This window comes from Oncorhynchus keta, chromosome 15, assembly GCF_023373465.1.
Source record: "Oncorhynchus keta strain PuntledgeMale-10-30-2019 chromosome 15, Oket_V2, whole genome shotgun sequence".
NCBI lineage: Eukaryota > Metazoa > Chordata > Actinopteri > Salmoniformes > Salmonidae > Oncorhynchus > Oncorhynchus keta.
In genome coordinates this window covers 12,213,353-12,234,409 of record NC_068435.1, presented here as the reverse complement: position 1 = coordinate 12,234,409, position 21,057 = coordinate 12,213,353, and the positions used below count along the sequence as shown (strand labels likewise).

The 21,057-nt window shown below is 42.8% G+C and overlaps 1 protein-coding gene and 1 long non-coding RNA gene across 4 annotated transcripts in view; both read right to left on the bottom strand.

The window, feature by feature from the left end:
* Window positions 1-21,057, bottom strand: part of LOC118395172 (cAMP-specific 3',5'-cyclic phosphodiesterase 4B-like) — a 145,579-nt gene that overhangs the window by 7,971 nt on the left and 116,551 nt on the right. For 2 of the 3 annotated variants that reach the window (XM_052463398.1, XM_052463399.1), the window contains 5 exons: window positions 7,427-7,520; window positions 3,743-3,948; window positions 3,279-3,377; window positions 619-783; window positions 1-55 (listed from right to left, as the gene is read on the bottom strand). The exon at window positions 1-55 is cut by the window's left edge and continues 45 nt beyond it. In XM_052463398.1, coding sequence (XP_052319358.1) covers window positions 1-55; window positions 619-783; window positions 3,279-3,377; window positions 3,743-3,948; window positions 7,427-7,520 — 619 coding nt within the window. Of the gene's footprint in view, window positions 56-618; window positions 784-3,278; window positions 3,378-3,742; window positions 3,949-7,426; window positions 7,521-18,069; window positions 18,333-21,057 lie in introns of those variants that run through there. The other variant, XM_052463400.1, reaches the window with a different exon arrangement.
* On the bottom strand, window positions 1,383-2,972 carry LOC127907582 (uncharacterized). Its single transcript, XR_008064987.1, has 3 exons — window positions 2,233-2,972; window positions 2,022-2,114; window positions 1,383-1,657 (listed from the first exon to the last, which is right to left on the bottom strand). It is a non-coding gene; the product is annotated as an uncharacterized LOC127907582 (long non-coding RNA).

The following is a 21,057-nucleotide window of genomic DNA, read 5'->3' as shown; positions in this document are numbered from 1 at the left end:
CATGGATGGCTGCCGCAAAGACGGCCGCCAAGATCTCCAGATCCGTGAAGACGGCCTATGATTGGACAGGACGAGAGACAGGGGCAGAGCAAAAGGAAAGGAAACCGGAGAGACTTGATGAGTTTTCCACATTGATAGTAAAAGGCTTCACATTGTAGTAAAAAAGATCTGCTTGGCAAGATAGAGTAACACATTCATCCGGTCGTAACTCATTATTGTGTGACCTATCTAGGTTGAGCAGCGATGACATATTTTGGTTGAGTGGTGTCACTTGCTCGTATACGTGATTTATTATGACTTTAATAAGGTCTGTTATGTGAGATGGTGTTCGTCACTCCCTTTAGTCGGCATTTTTAAAACAAATCAAGAAGACAGGTTGCTAGAGAACAGAATCGTAATTCAAGATCCGACTGGATAAACAACAGATGAAAAAAGCAACAACACTGAGCATTTCAGCTACCGAGGTCTAAAAGGCAAACATGCAGTCAAGCTGTGGCTGCGGGCTTTATCATTTGGGCTGATGTGAACTAGGTCTCTGACAATACGTGGAGAAGAGAGGGAGAGGAGGGAGAAGAGAAAACAGCAGTATAATAAGTAGAGCTAGGTCAGGTGACTTACGTCCAGAGCGGGTGTAGAGAGCAGGATGTGTGTGGACTGGGCCACGTCTGCAGCGTGGAGGCTGTTGTGGTATTCTACGTCTGAGTGGTAGTGGGCCTCCAGGGTCATCATGAAGGTCACGAAGGTGTCCGTAGGGATTTTAAACGTATTCATCAGGTCTCGCTCCTGCACGGGACACACATGGGACATGTAACACACAACCTGAGTAAAACATCAACCTATCAACCTGAGTAAAACATCAACCTGAGTAAAACATCAACCTGAGTAAAACATCAACCTATCAACCTGAGTAAAACATCAACCTGAGTAAAACATCAACCTATCAACCTGAGTAAAACATCAACCTGAGTAAAACATCAACCTGAGTAAAACATCAACCTGTCAACCTGAGTAAAACATCAACCTGAGTAAAACATCAATCTGTGTAAAACATCAACCTGTGTAAAACATCAACCTGAGTAAAACATCAACCTGAGTAAAACATCAACCTGAGTAAAACATCAACCTGAGTAAAACATCAACCTGTGTAAAACATCAACCTGAGTAAAACATCAACCTGTGTAAAACATCAACCTGTCAACCTGAGTAAAACATCAACCTGTGTAAAACATAAATCTGTGTAAAACATCAACCTGTGTAAAACATCAATCTGTGTAAAACATCAACCTGAGTAAAACATCAACCTGAGTAAAACATCAACCTGTCAACCTGAGTAAAACATCAAACTGAGTAAAACATCAATCTGTGTAAAACATCAACCTGAGTAAAACATCAACCTGAGTAAAACATCAACCTGAGTAAAACATCAAACTGAGTAAAACATCAACCTGAGTAAAACATCAACCTGTGTAAAACATCAACCTGTGTAAAACATCAACCTGAGTAAAACATCAACCTGAGTAAAACATCAACCTGTGTAAAACATCAAACTGAGTAAAACATCAACCTGAGTAAAACATCAACCTGAGTAAAACATCAACCTGTGTAAAACATCAACCTGTGTAAAACATCAATCTATCAACCTGAGTAAAACATCAACCTGTGTAAAACATCAACCTGAGTAAAACATCAACCTGAGTAAAACATCAACCTGTGTAAAACATCAACCTGTGTAAAACATCAACCTGAGTAAAACATCAACCCGAGTAAAGCATCAACCTGTGTAAAACATCAACCTGAGTAAAACATCAACCTGAGTAAAACATCAACCTGTGTAAAACATCAACCTGTGTAAAACATCAATCTATCAACCTGAGTAAAACATCAACCTGTGTAAAACATCAATCTATCAACCTGAGTAAAACATCAACCTGAGTAAAACATCAACCTGTGTAAAACATCAACCTGAGTAAAACATCAACCTATCAACCTGAGTAAAACATCAACCTGTGTAAAACATCAACCTGTGTAAAACATCAATCTATCAACCTGAGTAAAACATCAACCTGAGTAAAACATCAACCTGTGTAAAACATCAACCTGTGTAAAACATCAATCTATCAACCTGAGTAAAACATCAACCTGTGTAAAACATCAATCTATCAACCTGAGTAAAACATCAACCTGAGTAAAACATCAACCTGTGTAAAACATCAACCTGTGTAAAACATCAACCTGTGTAAAACATCAACCTGTGTAAAACATCAATCTATCAACCTGAGTAAAACATCAACCTGTGTAAAACATCAATCTATCAACCTGAGTAAAACATCAACCTGAGTAAAACATCAACCTGAGTAAAACATCAACCTGTGTAAAACATCAACCTGAGTAAAACATCAACCCGAGTAAAGCATCAACCCGAGTAAAGCATCAACCTGTGTAAAACATCAACCTGAGTAAAACATCAACCTGAGTAAAACATCAACCTGAGTAAAACATCAACCTGTGTAAAACATCAACCTGTGTAAAACATCAATCTATCAACCTGAGTAAAACATTAACCTGTGTAAAACATCAATCTATCAACCTGAGTAAAACATCAACCTGAGTAAAACATCAACCTGAGTAAAACATCAACCTGTGTAAAACATCAACCTGTGTAAAACATCAATCTATCAACCTGAGTAAAACATTAACCTGTGTAAAACATCAATCTATCAACCTGAGTAAAACATCAACCTGAGTAAAACATCAACCTGAGTACAACATCAATCTATCAACCTGAGTAAAACATCAACCTGCGTAAAACATCAACCTGAGTAAAACATCAACCTGAGTACAACATCAATCTATCAACCTGAGTAAAACATCAACCTGTGTAAAACATCAATCTATCAACCTGAGTAAAACATCAATCTATCAACCTGAGTAAAACTGTAAAGGAATAAGAATTGCTTGACTCGGCTGGCTGAGTAATTCATTGTGACGCTCCATTCATCCTCATGACTAGATGTTCATACTACAGTAGTGATCATTCAGATTCCCACCCAGAAGATGAGGATACATTAAGTCAACACAGACAACTGATATACACTACTATAGACTCTGTGCTGGCGAATCACCCCTGGTGTGTGTGTGTGTGTGTGTGTGTGTGTGTGTGTGTGTGTGTGTGTGTGTGTGTGTGTGTGTGTGTGTGTGTGTGTGCGCGCGCCTGCAGGGGAAACGCTGCACTCTGACAGTAACGGAAGAGGAAGAAGAGAAAGAGGAAGAACACTGACCTGGAAGATGGTGTACATGGTGCATGTGAGCGGGCGGTTGTGGGAGTGCTCGGCCACCCTGAAGATGTTCAAACCCCACTTGTTGATGTTCTCAAGGTCCTGAGAGAGAGAGAGAGAGAGAGAGAGAGAGAGAGAGAGAGAGAGAGAGAGAGAGAGAGAGAGATTAACATTTTCAATTTACCAATCAAAAAGTGCCATTTATTTCGAATGAGTCTCGAATCTGAAGTTCCCTTAATTTCCCGAAATTGAATTTAAATAGAATAAACCTCCTCTGGGGTGAATTAAATGAGGTGAAACATTCTGAATGTTGCAGAAAGAAATGGAATGAATAGAGATGACATGATTTCCTATTCTATATGAAAGACAGTCATACCAGTGCTAGACAATACATTTCTATGTTTTGTGTAACAGTGTATCCTCCTGTGCAGGCCCATAGTGTTTATTAATACAGACTTCCCCAGTACCTTAGACAGCAGGTCTTCCTGATCTGTCTTGACCCCAAAGCGGCTGATGCTGCTGCCTTGGAGCTCAGTGGAATGGCTGAGCTTCCGGACCCCGCTGATCTGGGTCAAGGTCCCCTGACCCTCCAGCTGGGTCTGGTGGTGGGGTCTCTTCTTCCACTCTCTGGTCTTGGCCATGGGGCACGGTAATTCCAACTCATTCTGCTTGTCTGCAGGGAGGGAGGGATGGAGGGAGGAAGGTTAAACTACTGCACTGTAAAATGAAAATATAGACTTGCAAACAACAAATGATGAAGTCATGATCGCAGAGCATAACATTTCTATTGATATGTACATTTATAAAGCACAATTTATGTGCATATGGACATCTACCTCGATATGGCACATTCATTTATTATTTAAATACCAACAACAAACGTGAGAGGGACGCTATAGATGTAGGATCTTAATTTGACTGGTTTCTCACAGCAGGAAAATAATCCTTCAACAACAGTACATGATGAATTATTGTGTGGATTATAATTAATTTACATTTGTGTATGGGCTGATACATTTTTAAGTGGATATTATACACTTTAGAAGCCTTTTAAACCTTGAATAGTTTGCATTTTCTGCTGTGTAGGAAATCTCTTTCAACAGCAGGGTGATCAAATTAAGATCCAACATCTGTATATGACTATGTATCAGTGGTCTGTATTAGTTTCCTTGCAGACACGCATTTCATTTGTCACACCCCTGACCACACCTTCCTTCCAGTCTACTGATAGTCATGCAATTAGCATGGTAATCAATCCCTTCTACTAGCTCTCACGCATCTCTGCAACTCTCCTTTTCTCTTATATGTTTTCTTCTCCAGGAAACATCCAGAAGCAAATAGCCAACAAGTAGCAAACACTTTATGAATGACTTATGACGAAGAAATAACCTGTTACAAATCAGCTACTGAGAAATTCCTGGAACTTCCCATAATATTTAATGAGGCATCAATTCCAAGTAGAGTAGTGAATGAATACTGTTGTGGATAAATACAAGTGAACGAATTCTGTTATGGATAAATACAAGAAAAGTGATTGAATACTGTTGTGGATAAATAAAAGCCTTTTTTTCCCAAACCATAACAATCCGTAGAAATGTGTCATATTAAGCAGAATAGTTTGGAGGAGGGGCTGGGCAGTATGCAGGTGGCTTGTTGTGGTGGCGGTGAAGTGACCTCTCTTGAGGCGCTACATGTGAGTAACACGTGGTGTGTGTGTGTGTTGTTTCACACACTACTCTATTCTCTATGAGGCATAGAGATGGTCTGCCTCAACCTGACAGGTGCAAGCAGCAATGCAGAACACAAAACAATGTTGGTCTCCATCTCCCTCTCCCTCTCTCTGCAGTGAGAGATGGAACACTCCAGAGTCCCTGGGAAGGGTAGAAGGTCTCCCTCTCCCTCTCCCTCTCTATGCAGTGAGAGAGGGAACACTCCAGAGTCCCTGGGAAGGGTAGAAGGTCTCCCTCTCCCTCTCCCTCTCTATGCAGTGAGAGAGGGAACTCTCCAGAGTCCCTGGGAAGGGTAGGTCTCCCTCTCCCTCTCCCTCTCTATGCAGTGAGAGAGGGAACACTCCAGAGTCCCTGGGAAGGGTAGAAGGTCTCCCTCTCCCTCTCTATGCAGTGAGAGAGGGAACACTCCAGAGTCCCTGGGAAGGGTAGAAGGTCTCCCTCTCCCTCTCCCTCTCTATGCAGTGAGAGAGGGAACATTCCAGAGTCCCTGGGAAGGGTAGGTCTCTCTCTCCCTCTCTTTCTATGCAGTGAGAGAGGGAACATTCCAGAGTCCCTGGGAAGGGTAGAAGGCCTCCCTCTCCCTCTCCCTCTCTCTGCAGTGAGAGAGGGAACACTCCAGAGTCCCTGGGAAGGGTAGGTCTCCCTCTCCCTCTCTCTGCAGTGAGAGAGGGAACATTCCAGAGTCCCTGGGAAGGGTAGGTCTCCCTCTCCCTCTCCCTCTCCCTCTCTATGCAGTGAGAGAGGGAACACTCCAGAGTCCCTGGGAAGGGTAGAAGGTCTCCCTCTCCCTCTCCCTCTCTATGCAGTGAGAGAGGGAACACTCCAGAGTCCCTGGGAAGGGTAGAAGGTCTCCCTCTCCCTCTCTATGCAGTGAGAGAGGGAACACTCCAGAGTCCCTGGGAAGGGTAGAAGGTCTCCCTCTCCCTCTCTATGCAGTGAGAGAGGGAACATTCCAGAGTCCCTGGGAAGGGTAGAAGGTCTCCCTCTCCCTCTCTCTGCAGTGAGAGAGGGAACACTCCAGAGTCCCTGGGAAGGGTAGAAGGTCTCCCTCTCCCTCTCTCTGCAGTGAGAGAGGGAACACTCCAGAGTCCCTGGGAAGGGTAGAAGGTCTCCCTCTCCCTCTCTATGCAGTGAGAGAGGGAACATTCCAGTGTCCCTGGGAAGGGTAGAAGGTCTCCCTCTCCCTCTCTCTGCAGTGAGAGAGGGAACACTCCAGAGTCCCTGGGAAGGGTAGAAGGTCTCCCTCTCCCTCTCTATGCAGTGAGAGAGGGAACACTCCAGAGTCCCTGGGAAGGGTAGAAGGTCTCCCTCTCCCTCTCTATGCAGTGAGAGAGGGAACACTCCAGAGTCCCTGGGAAGGGTAGGTCTCCCTCTCCCTCTCTATGCAGTGAGAGAGGGAACATTCCAGAGTCCCTGGGAAGGGTAGGTCTCTCTCTCCCTCTCTTTCTATGCAGTGAGAGAGGGAACATTCCAGAGTCCCTGGGAAGGGTAGAAGGCCTCCCTCTCCCTCTCCCTCTCTCTGCAGTGAGAGAGGGAACACTCCAGAGTCCCTGGGAAGGGTAGGTCTCCCTCTCCCTCTCTCTCTATGCAGTGAGAGAGGGAACATTCCAGAGTTCCTGGGAAGGGTAGGTCTCCCTCTCCCTCTCTCTCTATGCAGTGAGAGAGGGAACATTCCAGAGTCCCTGGGAAGGGTAGGTCTCCCTCTCCCTCTCTCTCTATGCAGTGAGAGAGGGAACATTCCAGAGTCCCTGGGAAGGGTAGAAGGTCTCCCTCTCCCTCTCTCTGCAGTGAGAGAGGGAACATTCCAGAGTCCCTGGGAAGGGTAGGTCTCCCTCTCCCTCTCTCTCTATGCAGTGAGAGAGGGAACATTCCAGAGTCCCTGGGAAGGGTAGAAGGTCTCCCTCTCCCTCTCTCTGCAGTGAGAGAGGGAACACTCCAGAGTCCCTGGGAAGGGTAGAAGGTCTCCCTCTCCCTCTCTCTGCAGTGAGAGAGGGAACTCTCCAGCAGACCAGATCAGACTGGTTTGAAACAAGTGCAGAGCAACTCCACACCGATACCCCACTCTGCAACATCTCTTTCTCTCTCTCTCTGTCCCTCCAGCCTTTTCCCTCCTCCTCCTTGATCAGGTATTCCTTCTTTCTCTCTCTCTCTGTCCCTCCAGCCTTTTCCCTCCTCCTCCTTGATCAGGTATTCCCTCTCTCTCTCTCTCTCTGTCCCTCCAGCCTTTTCCCTCCTCCTCCTTAATCAGGTATTCCTTCTTTCTCATTCTCTCGGTGGAGAAGCCAATAACAGCCAAAACATCCCCATTCAGGTCGAGGAGGAACATTTAGTGTCCATCAGCACAGCAGTGGAATAAATAATATGTGTTATTTAGTTTCAAGTGTACTTGTACTGTATGTAATAGTGTATGTGTTGACTTACCTAGGAAGGTGTTGGAGATGAACTCTGACACCTGGTTGCCGGAGCGACTCATCTCCGACAGGTGCGTCAGCTCCCGGTTCAACATCCTCTTGAACTGGGGAGACACAAAATGACACAACACCATGTTAGATAGCCATTAGATAAACTCTGTATCTCAGTTGGTAGAGCATGGAGCTTGCAATTCCAGCAAAGTGGGTTCGTTTCCCGGGCCTACTCGTATATAAAATGTATGCATGAATCACTAAGTCACTTTGGATAAAAGCGTTTGCTGAAATGGCATATATTGTTGTTATATTATTATATAGACTGTATGAAAACCAATAGGAAATGGCTGCCCCGGGTAATGGCAAAAACTGTGTCCTCTTGAATTGGAGTAACAGAAAAGGAGGACAACACTAGGTTAGATACACGACACGTACACCAGCGTTTCCCAAACTCAGTCCTCGGGATCCCAAGGGATTTAAATCATCAACTAATCATCAAGCTTTGATAACTGCTGTGTTAGTCCAACAAGACAATGAACTGAGTAACATGAAAGGACACCATTTAACTGTAGATATACTGCATATAGACCAACAAGACAATGAACTGAGTAACATGAAAGGACACCATTTAACTGTAGATATACTGCATATAGACCAGCAAGACAATGAACTGAGTAACATGACCGGACACCATTTAACTGTAGATATACTGCATATAGACCAGCAAGACAATGAACTGAGTAACATGACAGGACACAATTTAACTGTAGATATACTGCATATAGACCAACAAGACAATGAACTGAGTAACATGAAAGGACACCATTTAACTGTAGATATACTGCATATAGACCAACAAGACAATGAACTGAGTAACATGAAAGGACACCATTTAACTGTAGATATACTGCATATAGACCAACAAGACAATGAACTGAGTAACATGAAAGGACACCATTTAACTGTAGATATACTGCATATAGACCAACAAGACAATGAACTGAGTAACATGAAAGGACACCATTTAACTGTAGATATACTGCATATAGACCAACAAGACAATGAACTGAGTAACATGAAAGGACACCATTTAACTGTAGATATACTGCATATAGACCAACAAGACAATGAACTGAGTAACATGAAAGGACACCATTTAACTGTAGATATACTGCATATAGACCAGCAAGACAATGAACTGAGTAACATGACCGGACACCATTTAACTGTAGATATACTGCATATAGACCAGCAAGACAATGAACTGAGTAACATGACAGGACACAATTTAACTGTAGATATACTGCATATAGACCAACAAGACAATGAACTGAGTAACATGAAAGGACACCATTTAACTGTAGATATACTGCATATAGACCAGCAAGACAATGAACTGAGTAACATGACCGGACACCATTTAACTGTAGATATACTGCATATAGACCAACAAGACAATGAACTGAGTAACATGAAAGGACACCATTTAACTGTAGATATACTGCATATAGACCAACAAGACAATGAACTGAGTAACATGAAAGGACACCATTTAACTGTAGATATACTGCATATAGACCAACAAGACAATGAACTGAGTAACATGAAAGGACACCATTTAACTGTAGATATACTGCATATAGACCAACAAGACAATGAACTGAGTAACATGAAAGGACACCATTTAACTGTAGATATACTGCATATAGACCAACAAGACAATGAACTGAGTAACATGACAGGACACAATTTAACTGTAGATATACTGCATATAGACCAACAAGACAATGAACTGAGTAACATGACCGGACACCATTTAACTGTAGATATACTGCATATAGACCAGCAAGACAATGAACTGAGTAACATGACCGGACACCATTTAACTGTAGATATACTGCATATAGACCAACAAGACAATGAACTGAGTAACATGAAAGGACACCATTTAACTGTAGATATACTGCATATAGACCAACAAGACAATGAACTGAGTAACATGAAAGGACACCATTTAACTGTAGATATACTGCATATAGACCAACAAGACAATGAACTGAGTAACATGAAAGGACACCATTTAACTGTAGATATACTGCATATAGACCAACAAGACAATGAACTGAGTAACATGAAAGGACACCATTTAACTGTAGATATACTGCATATAGACCAGCAAGACAATGAACTGAGTAACATGACAGGACACAATTTAACTGTAGATATACTGCATATAGACCAACAAGACAATGAACTGAGTAACATGAAAGGACACCATTTAACTGTAGATATACTGCATATAGACCAGCAAGACAATGAACTGAGTAACATGACCGGACACCATTTAACTGTAGATATACTGCATATAGACCAGCAAGACAATGAACTGAGTAACATGACCGGACACCATTTAACTGTAGATATACTGCATATAGACCAGCAAGACAATGAACTGAGTAACATGACCGGACACCATTTAACTGTAGATATACTGCATATAGACCAGCAAGACAATGAACTGAGTAACATGACCGGACACCATTTAACTGTAGATATACTGCATATAGACCAGCAAGACATCTAAAAGGGGAAACAGAAAATGACACGACACCGTATTAGGTATACTCAATGGAGACCAACAGGATATGGCTGTCCCGGGGGTAGCATAAATAGTTTCCTGGAACTTTCCGTTGACATGGGAGTATTGGACCCCAAGGGAATAGGCTTGTTTGTTTGATACCATATAAGGATGATGTCTTCTTATTGGGTATAGGCTTTATGACAGACCTGTTTTGAGATATTTGGTAAACAAATCAACCATTTCTAGATAAATATGTACAGCATAGGGTCAGATTCAACCAAACTACTGCAGTAGGTATTCAACTAAACTACTGCAGTATGTATTCAACCAAACTACTGCAGTATGTATTCAACCAAACTACTGCAGTATGTATTCAACCAAACTACTGCAGTAGGTATTCAACCAAACTACTGCAGTAGGTATTCAACCAAACTACTGCAGTAGGTATTCAACCAAACTACTGCAGTATGTATTCAACCAAACTACTGCAGTATGTATTCAACCAAACTACTGCAGTAGATATTCAACCAAACTACTGCAGTATGTATTCAACCAAACTACTGCAGTATGTATTCAACCAAACTACTGCAGTATGTATTCAACCAAACTACTGCAGTATGTATTCAACCAAACTACTGCAGTAGGTATTCAACCAAACTACTGCAGTAGGTATTCAACCAAACTACTGCAGTATGTATTCAACCAAACTACTGCAGTATGTATTCAACCAAACTACTGCAGTAGGTATTCAACCAAACTACTGCAGTATGTATTCAACCAAACTACTGCAGTATGTATTCAACCAAACTACTGCAGTATGTATTCAACCAAACTACTGCAGTAGGTATTCAACCAAACTACTGCACTATGTATTCAACCAAAATACTGCAGTAGGTATTCAACCAAACTACTGCAGTAGGTATTCAACCAAACTACTGCAGTATGTATTCAACCAAACTACTGCAGTATGTATTCAACCAAACTACTGCAGTAGATATTCAACCAAACTACTGCAGTAGATATTCAACCAAACTACTGCAGTATGTATTCAACCAAACTACTGCAGTATGTATTCAACCAAACTACTGCAGTAGATATTCAACCAAACTACTGCAGTATGTATTCAACCAAACTACTGCAGTAGGTATTCAACCAAACTACTGCAGTATGTATTCAACCAAACTACTGCAGTAGGTATTCAACCAAACTACTGCAGTAGATATTCAACCAAACTACTGCAGTATGTATTCAACCAAACTTACTGCAGTAGATATTCAACCAAGCTAATGCAGTAGGTATTCAACCAAACTACTGCTTCTCTCTCTCCCTCCCTCCTCTCCCATTCTCTTACCGTCTCTCTTACTCCCTCCATTCCCTCTCTTACCCCCTCCTTTCCCTCTCTTACCCCCTCCTTTCCCTCACTTACCCCCTCCTTTCCCTCTCTTACCCCCTCCTTTCCTTTTCTTACCCCCTTCTTTCCCTCCTTTCCCTCTCTTACCCCCTCCTTTCCCTCACTCCTCACTTTTAGTCCCCAACAGACACTTCATTCGTCTTAATATGTCTAGCGCCATCAATGTCTACTGTTATTTTATATCCATTGAGAAGTATGGGGTGTTGTTAATGGAGTTACCAGACTACTTGTTTGTTTTTCACTACAAACACTGCAACACAAGGAGAGAAAGATGGTGGGAGGGAATGAGAGGGCTGGGTAGAGGGAGAAAACACAGGTCTCACAAATCAGCAACAACCAATTAAACGACAACCTGAAAGCCATGGCAACAGAATCACGTGCACTGCACAGGCGCTCTCACAGAGGTCTTCCCTCCAAACACATCACGCTCACGCACACATTACACAGCTGAGTGAAGCCACTGCAGGTTCTCCAGCCATTGCAGGTCCTCTAGCCACTGCAGGTCCTCTAGCCACTGTAGGTCCTCTAGTCTGCAGGTCCTCTAGCCACTGCAGGTCCTCTAGTCTGCAGGTCCTCTAGCCACTGCAGGTCCTCTAGCCACTCCAGGTCCTCAAGTCTGCAGGTCCTCAAGTCTGCAGGTCCTCTAGCCACTGCAGGTCCTCTAGTCTGCAGGTCCTCTAGTCTGCAGGTCCTCTAGCCACTGCAGGTCCTCTAGTCTGCAGGTCCTCTAGTCTGCAGGTCCTCTAGTCTGCAGGTCCTCTAGTCTGCAGGTCCTCTAGTCTGCAGGGCCTCTAGTCTGCAGGTCCTCTAGCCACTGCAGGTCCTCTAGTCTGCAGGTCCTCTAGTCTGCAGGTCCTTGAGTCTGCAGGTCCTCTAGCCACTGCAGGTCCTCTAGTCTGCAGGTCCTCTAGTCTGCAGGTCCTCTAGCCACTGCAGGTCCTCTAGTCTGCAGGTCCTCAAGTCTGCAGGTCCTCAAGTCTGCAGGTCCTTGAGTCTGCAGGTCCTCTAGCCACTGCAGGTCCTCTAGTCTGCAGGGCCTCTAGTCTGCAGGTCCTCTAGCCACTGCAGGTCCTCTAGTCTGCAGGTCCTCTAGTCTGCAGGTCCTCTAGTCTGCAGGTCCTCTAGTCTGCAGGGCCTCTAGTCTGCAGGTCCTCTAGCCACTGCAGGTCCTCTAGTCTGCAGGTCCTCTAGTCTGCAGGTCCTCTAGTCTGCAGGTCCTCTAGCCACTGCAGGTCCTCTAGTCTGCAGGTCCTCTAGTCTGCAGGTCCTCTAGTCTGCAGGTCCTCTAGTCTGCAGGTCCTCTAGTCTGCAGGTCCTCTAGCCACTGCAGGTCCTCTAGTCTGCAGGTCCTCTAGTCTGCAGGTCCTCTTGTCTGCAGGTCCTCTAGTCTGCAGGTCCTCTAGTCTGCAGGTCCTCTAGTCTGCAGGTCCTCTTGTCTGCAGGTCCTCTAGCCACTGCAGGTCCTCTAGTCTGCAGGTCCTCTAGCTTGCAGGTCCTCTAGTCTGCAGGTCCTCTAGCTTGCAGGTCCTCTTGTCTGCAGGTCCTCTAGTCTGCAGGGCCTCTAGTCTGCAGGTCCTCTAGCTTGCAGGTCCTCTAGTCTGCAGGTCCTCTAGTCTGCAGGTCCTCTAGCCTGCAGGTCCTCTAGTCTGCAGGTCCTCTAGCTTGCAGGTCCTCTAGTCTGCAGGTCCTCTAGTCTGCAGGTCCTCTAGTCTGCAGGTCCTCTAGCCTGCAGGTCCTCTAGCCTGCAGGTCCTCTAGTCTGCAGGGCCTCTAGTCTGCAGGTCCTCTAGTCTGCAGGTCCTCTAGTCTGCAGGTCCTCTAGCCTGCAGGTCCTCTAGTCTGCAGGTCCTCTAGCCTGCAGGTCCTCTAGCCTGCAGGTCCTCTAGTCTGCAGGTCCTCTAGCCTGCAGGTCCTCTAGTCTGCAGGTCCTCTAGTCTGCAGGGCCTCTAGCCTGCAGGTCCTCTTGTCTGCAGGTCCTCTAGTCTGCAGGTCCTCTTGTCTGCAGGTCCTCTAGTCTGCAGGTCCTCTAGCCTGCAGGTCCTCTAGTCTGCAGGGCCTCTAGCCTGCAGGTCCTCTAGCTTGCAGGTCCTCTTGTCTGCAGGTCCTCTTGTCTGCAGGTCCTCTAGTCTGCAGGTCCTCTAGTCTGCAGGTCCTCTAGCTTGCAGGTCCTCTAGTCTGCAGGTCCTCTAGTCTGCAGGTCCTCTAGTCTGCAGGTCCTCTAGTCTGCAGGTCCTCTAGTCTGCAGGTCCTCTAGTCTGCAGGTCCTCTAGTCTGCAGGGCCTCTAGTCTGCAGGTCCTCTAGCCACTGCAGGTCCTTTGCTTCATCTGAATCTCTAAATTTGTGTCTGTACACGTGTCTTCTCTGTGTGTCTTCTATTTATACGTTTATTTCATTGACACTACTTAACTTCAATCCAAATATGAGAAGTACCATGGTCATCTGAAAAATAGCCAATCAAATACCCTGCAGCTAATTTACACAATCTAAGAGGTTCTAGTTGTTTCGGGCAAAAAAAGCGCTCCTCTTTCAGCATTGAATGGTCATCATACTGTTATTTCCCCTTGACTGGAACCTGAACACAACCTTCAGTGCAAAAAGAAAAAGAAGCCCGTCCGTCTTTCATAAATCAACACTTTGCCCTCACTCAACGACAAACCCAAAGAAACTTCCCCAACTGGATATTCCATTCAAGCAAATTTGTAATTAATTCTTTACGGAAGGCATCAAGGTACTGCATCGTGACCACTGTGACCTCTGAACTATGTGGACTATGTCTTCTGAGTTTTCCCCTGTGGTCGTATAGACATACAGTAGTCATATAGACATACAGTAGTCATATAGACGTACAGTAGTCATATAGACGTACAGTAGTCATATAGACATACAGTAGTCATATAGACCATACAGTAGTCATATAGACATACAGTAGTCATATAGACCATACAGTAGTCATATAGACCATACAGTAGTCATATAGACATACAGTAGTCATATAGACATACAGTAGTCATATAGACATACAGTAGTCATATAGATGTACAGTAGTCATATAGACATACAGTAGTCATATAGATGTACAGTAGTCATATAGACGTACAGTAGTCATATAGACATACAGTAGTCATATAGACATACAGTAGTCATATAGACGTACAGTAGTCATATAGACATACAGTAGTCATATAGACATACAGTAGTCATATAGACATACAGTAGTCATATAGACATACAGTAGTCATATAGACAGACGTACAGTAGTCATATAGACATACAGTAGTCATATAGACATACAGTAGTCATATAGACATACAGTAGTCATATAGACATACAGTAGTCATATAGACATACAGTAGTCATATAGACATACAGTAGTCATATAGACAGACATACAGTAGTCATATAGACATACAGTAGTCATATAGACATACAGTAGTCATATAGACATACAGTAGTCATATAGACATACAGTAGTCATATAGACATACAGTAGTCATATAGACGTACAGTAGTCATATAGACATACAGTAGTCATATAGACATACAGTAGTCATATAGACGTACAGTAGTCATATAGACATACAGTAGTCATATAGACATACAGTAGTCATATAGACAGACGTACAGTAGTCATATAGACATACAGTAGTCATATAGACATACAGTAGTCATATAGACATACAGTAGTCATATAGACATACAGTAGTCATATAGACATACAGTAGTCATATAGATGTACAGTAGTCATATAGACATACAGTAGTCATATAGATGTACAGTAGTCATATAGACGTACAGTAGTCATATAGACATACAGTAGTCATATAGACATACAGTAGTCATATAGACATACAGTAGTCATATAGACATACAGTAGTCATATAGACATACAGTAGTCATATAGACAGATACAGTAGTCATATAGACATACAGTAGTCATATAGACATACAGTAGTCATATAGACATACAGTAGTCATATAGACATACAGTAGTCATATAGACATACAGTAGTCATATAGACATACAGTAGTCATATAGACATACAGTAGTCATATAGACAGACGTACAGTAGTCATATAGACATACAGTAGTCATATAGACATACAGTAGTCATATAGACAGACGTACAGTAGTCATATAGACAGACGTACAGTAGTCATATAGACAGACGTACAGTAGTCATATAGACAGACGTACAGTAGTCATATAGACAGACGTACAGTAGTCATATAGACAGACGTACAGTAGTCATATAGACAGACGTACAGTAGTCATATAGACAGACGTACAGTAGTCATATAGACATACAGTAGTCATATAGACAGACGTACAGTAGTCATATAGACAGACGTACAGTAGTCATATAGACATACAGTAGTCATATAGACGTACAGTAGTCATATAGACATACAGTAGTCATATAGACATACAGTAGTCATATAGACATACAGTAGTCATATAGACATACAGTAGTCATATAGACAGACGTACAGTAGTCATATAGACATACAGTAGTCATATAGACAGACGTACAGTAGTCATATAGACATACAGTAGTCATATAGACGTACAGTAGTCATATAGACATACAGTAGTCATATAGACGTACAGTAGTCATATAGACATACAGTAGTCATATAGACGTACAGTAGTCATATAGACATACAGTAGTCATATAGACGTACAGTAGTCATATAGATGTACAGTAGTCATATAGACATACAGTAGTCATATAGACATACAGTAGTCATATAGACATACAGTAGTCATATAGATGTACAGTAGTCATATAGACATACAGTAGTCATATAGACAGACGTACAGTAGTCATATAGACATACAGTAGTCATATAGACATACAGTAGTCATATAGACATACAGTAGTCATATAGACATACAGTAGTCATATAGACATACAGTAGTCATATAGACAGACGTACAGTAGTCATATAGACATACAGTAGTCATATAGACATACAGTAGTCATATAGACATACAGTAGTCATATAGACATACAGTAGTCATATAGACATACAGTAGTCATATAGACGTACAGTAGTCATATAGACATACAGTAGTCATATAGACATACAGTAGTCATATAGACGTACAGTAGTCATATAGACATACAGTAGTCATATAGACATACAGTAGTCATATAGACATACAGTAGTCATATAGACATACAGTAGTCATATAGACATACAGTAGTCATATAGACATACAGTAGTCATATAGACATACAGTAGTCATATAGACATACAGTAGTCATATAGACATACAGTAGTCATATAGACAGACGTACAGTAGTCATATAGACATACAGTAGTCATATAGACATACAGTAGTCATATAGACATACAGTAGTCATATAGACATACAGTAGTCATATAGACATACAGTAGTCATATAGACATACAGTAGTCATATAGACAGACGTACAGTAGTCATATAGACATACAGTAGTCATATAGACATACAGTAGTCATATAGACATACAGTAGTCATATAGACGTACAGTAGTCATATAGACATACAGTAGTCATATAGATGTACAGTAGTCATATAGATGTACAGTAGTCATATAGACATACAGTAGTCATATAGACGTACAGTAGTCATATAGACATACAGTAGTCATATAGACATACAGTAGTCATATAGACGTACAGTGGTCGTACTGACATCTGTATGTACTATATGTTGACACAGGATGACAGGAATATGAGTGTGTTCGATAGGACACACTACTCAACGTGCACCATCACTCACACATCCTGTTTTGTTGGACTGGGGGAACACACTCTTGTGAGACACACACTCGAAACAATATGTTGTTGTTTGGAGCTGCCAGAAATGGAGTGTACATTTGAGTCCTGAATAGTAACACGGTGTTAAGTGAACATACTGTATGTCATAACACACTGAATAGTCCACAAGTGCATTATTCAAAGTAGGCAGTGATAAGGTGTGTGCCACTGCAGGCTATGGAAAAACCTCAGAGCTTTCAACAGGCTCATTGTTGCAATAATGTCAATGTATTCTTTTCACATAACCCCTATCCATTCCACACAGTACATTATGTTGTGTGCATGAATGCACATTGATAGTTTCCCCCCTTACATTGTAGGCTATAGCGCTTTGAGTGTCTGCGAAAGACTGGCATGTTCAATGACTACTCACTCTTCTTATTAACTGGCGAACAAGTTTTTCCAAGTTTGAAACACAATATGAGTTTATGTTCCGACTGGCCCCGGTCTTCTAAACAAAATCGTTGTGTGACTGACTGACCCTCTAGCTAGAAGAAAGACACAACATCGGAAACGCAGAATCTAAATCCCTGGACGTAGCCTAATGCCAACCCACTGAGAAGTTCTTTGGTATTTAACAGAAGATATAATCTGTTATTATGCAATTGATTACAATATGATCCATGAATATAAAAATCCAAGCCAACAGACAAACTATTGTACTTGATTGAACTTTAAAAGACCAACGTTTAAAGTGAAGTGAACGTTTTTAATTCATTATAATGGCAGCACAAGTGTATGACCCACATCCATTCATACAATCTGACAATGCACAAGTCCCTACTTTTGTACAAGTTGTTTTAAGCAATTTCATAATTTAACTGGAATGAGAGTAGAGACTCTCGCAAAACAAACTCACCTGTTTCCAGTGCGTAAGCATCTCAAACGATTTCTCCTTGGTCTCAGAGCAGCATAGCCCCATTCTTGCAAAGGCAATGCCACACGTACAGTATAAACTTCACAAAACTTGAAACTTCCCAAAACTTCTCTGAAATACGTGAGCGTGTCTCTGTTTATCTTTCTGTGTCTGCTTCCTCTCTATTTTCAAGCCGATTCTCTTCTGGCGACAGTCGGGAAAATAAAGGGATAAAACCTGACTGGCTGGCCCACACAGTGACTAAGCTAAACAACTCCTCACTCAATCATAGTGTAGCGCCATGCCTGTTGCCAACCCCTCCCTCCCTCCCACTTCCTCCTTGGGTGATAATTCACTGGTAAGATCCCAGCCTCCTGACAATGCCTCTGGCACTGGTCCACAGAATCAGCACACCTAACTAGACGAAACACACCACACCTAACTAGACTAAACACACCACACCTACGAAGACTAAACACACCACACCTAACTAGACTAAACACACCACACCTACGAAGACTAAACACACCACACATACCTAGACTAAACACACAACACCTACCTAGACTAAACACACAACACCTACCTAGACTAAACACACCACACCTACCTAGAATAAACACACCACACCTAACTAGACTAAACACACCACAACTACCTCGACTAAACACACCACACCTACGAAGACAAAACACACCACACCTAACTAGACTAAACACACCACACCTACCTAGACTAAACACACAACACCTACCTAGACTAAACACGCCACACCTAACTAGAATAAACACACCACACCTATGAAGACAAAACACACCACACCTAACTAGACTAAACACACCACACATACCTAGACTAAACACACAACACCTACCTAGACTAAACACACCACAACTACCCAGACTAAACTCACCACACCTACCCAGACTAAACACACCACACCGACCTAGACTAAACACACCACACCTACCTAGACTAAACTCACCTACATAGACTAAACACAACTACCTAGACTAAACACAACTACCTAGACAAAACACACCACACCTACCTAGACTAAACACATCTACCTAGACTAAACACTCCTACCTAGACTAAACACACCACACTTACCTAGACTAAAACACACCTACCTAGACTAAACACAACTACCTAGACTAAACACACCACACCCATCTAGACTAAACACACCACACCTACCTAGACTAAACACACCACACGTACCTAGACTAAACACACCACACCTACCTAGACTAAACACACCACACCTACCTAGACTAAACACACCACATCTACCTAGACTAAACACACCACACCTACCTAGACTGACCATACCACAACTACCTAGACTAAACACATCTATCTCGACTAAACACACCACACCTACCTAGAGTAAACACACCACACCCACCAAGACTAAACACACCACATCTACCTAGACTAAACACACCACACGTACCTAGACTAAACACATCACACCTACCTAGAGTAAACCCACCACACCCACCTAGACTAAACACACCACACCTACTTAGACTAAACTCAAAACACCTACCTAGACTAAACACACAACTACCCAGACTAAACTCACACACCTACCTAGACTAAACACACCACACCTAACTAGACTAAACACACCACACCTACCTAGACTAAACACACCACACCTACCCAGACTAAACACCACACCTACCCAGACTCAACATATAGACCTAGATCTGTAATGTAGGTCAATTCCCTCATCTGTGTCAGTAATTCCGTCATTCACCGTGGCACATGAGTTCGAGTTTCCTACCGGCACTTGGATGCAACACTAGCCTGCAAAGCCACTCTCGCTAACATCATTCAGATGGCTGTGTTTGTCTAAGGCCCAGAGTTGACCAAATCAAATCAAATCAAATTCTATTTGTCACATACACATGGTTAGCAGATGTTAATGCGAGTGTAGCGAAATGCTTGTGCTTCTAGTTCCGACAATGCAGTGATAACCAACAAGTAATCTAACTAACAATTCCAAAACTACTGTCTTATACACAGTGTAAGGGGATAAAGAATATGTACATAAGGATATATGAATGAGTGATGGTACAGGGCAGCATACAGTAGATGGTATCGAGTACAGTATATACATATGAGATGAGTATGTAGACAAAGTAAACAAAGTGGCATAGTTAAAGTGGCTAGTGATACATGTATTACATAAGGATGCAGTCGATGATATAGAGTACAGTATATACGTATGCATATGAGATGAATAATGTAGGGTAAGTAACATTATATAAGGTAGCATTGTTTAAAGTGGCTAGTGATATATTTACATCATTTCCCATCAATTCCCATTATTAAAGTGGCTGGAGTTGGGTCAGTGACAATGACAGTGTGTTGGCAGCAGCCACTCAATGTTAGTGGTGGCTGTTTAACAGTCTGATGGCCTTGAGATAGAAGCTGTTTTTCAGTCTCTCGGTCCCAGCTTTGATGCACCTGTACTGACCTCACCTTCTGGATGATAGCGGGGTGAACAGGCAGTGGCTCGGGTGGTTGATGTCCTTGATGATCTTTATGGCCTTCCTGTAACATCGGGCGGTGTAGGTGTCCTGGAGGGCAGGTAGTTTGCCCCCGGTGATGCGTTGTGCAGACCTCACTACCCTCTGGAGAGCCTTACGGTTGAGGGCGGAGCAGTTGCCGTACCAGGCGGTGATACAGCCCGCCAGGATGCTCTCGATTGTGCATCTGTAGAAGTTTGTGAGTGCTTTTGGTGACAAGCCGAATTTCTTCAGCCTCCTGAGGTTGAAGAGGCGCTGCTGCGCCTTCTTCACGACGCTGTCAGTGTGAGTGGACCAATTCAGTTTGTCTGTGATGTGTATGCCGAGGAACTTAAAACTTGCTACCCTCTCCACTACTGTTCCATCGATGTGGATAGGGGGTGTTCCCTCTGCTGTTTCCTGAAGTCCACAATCATCTCCTTAGTTTTGTTGACGTTGAGTGTGAGGT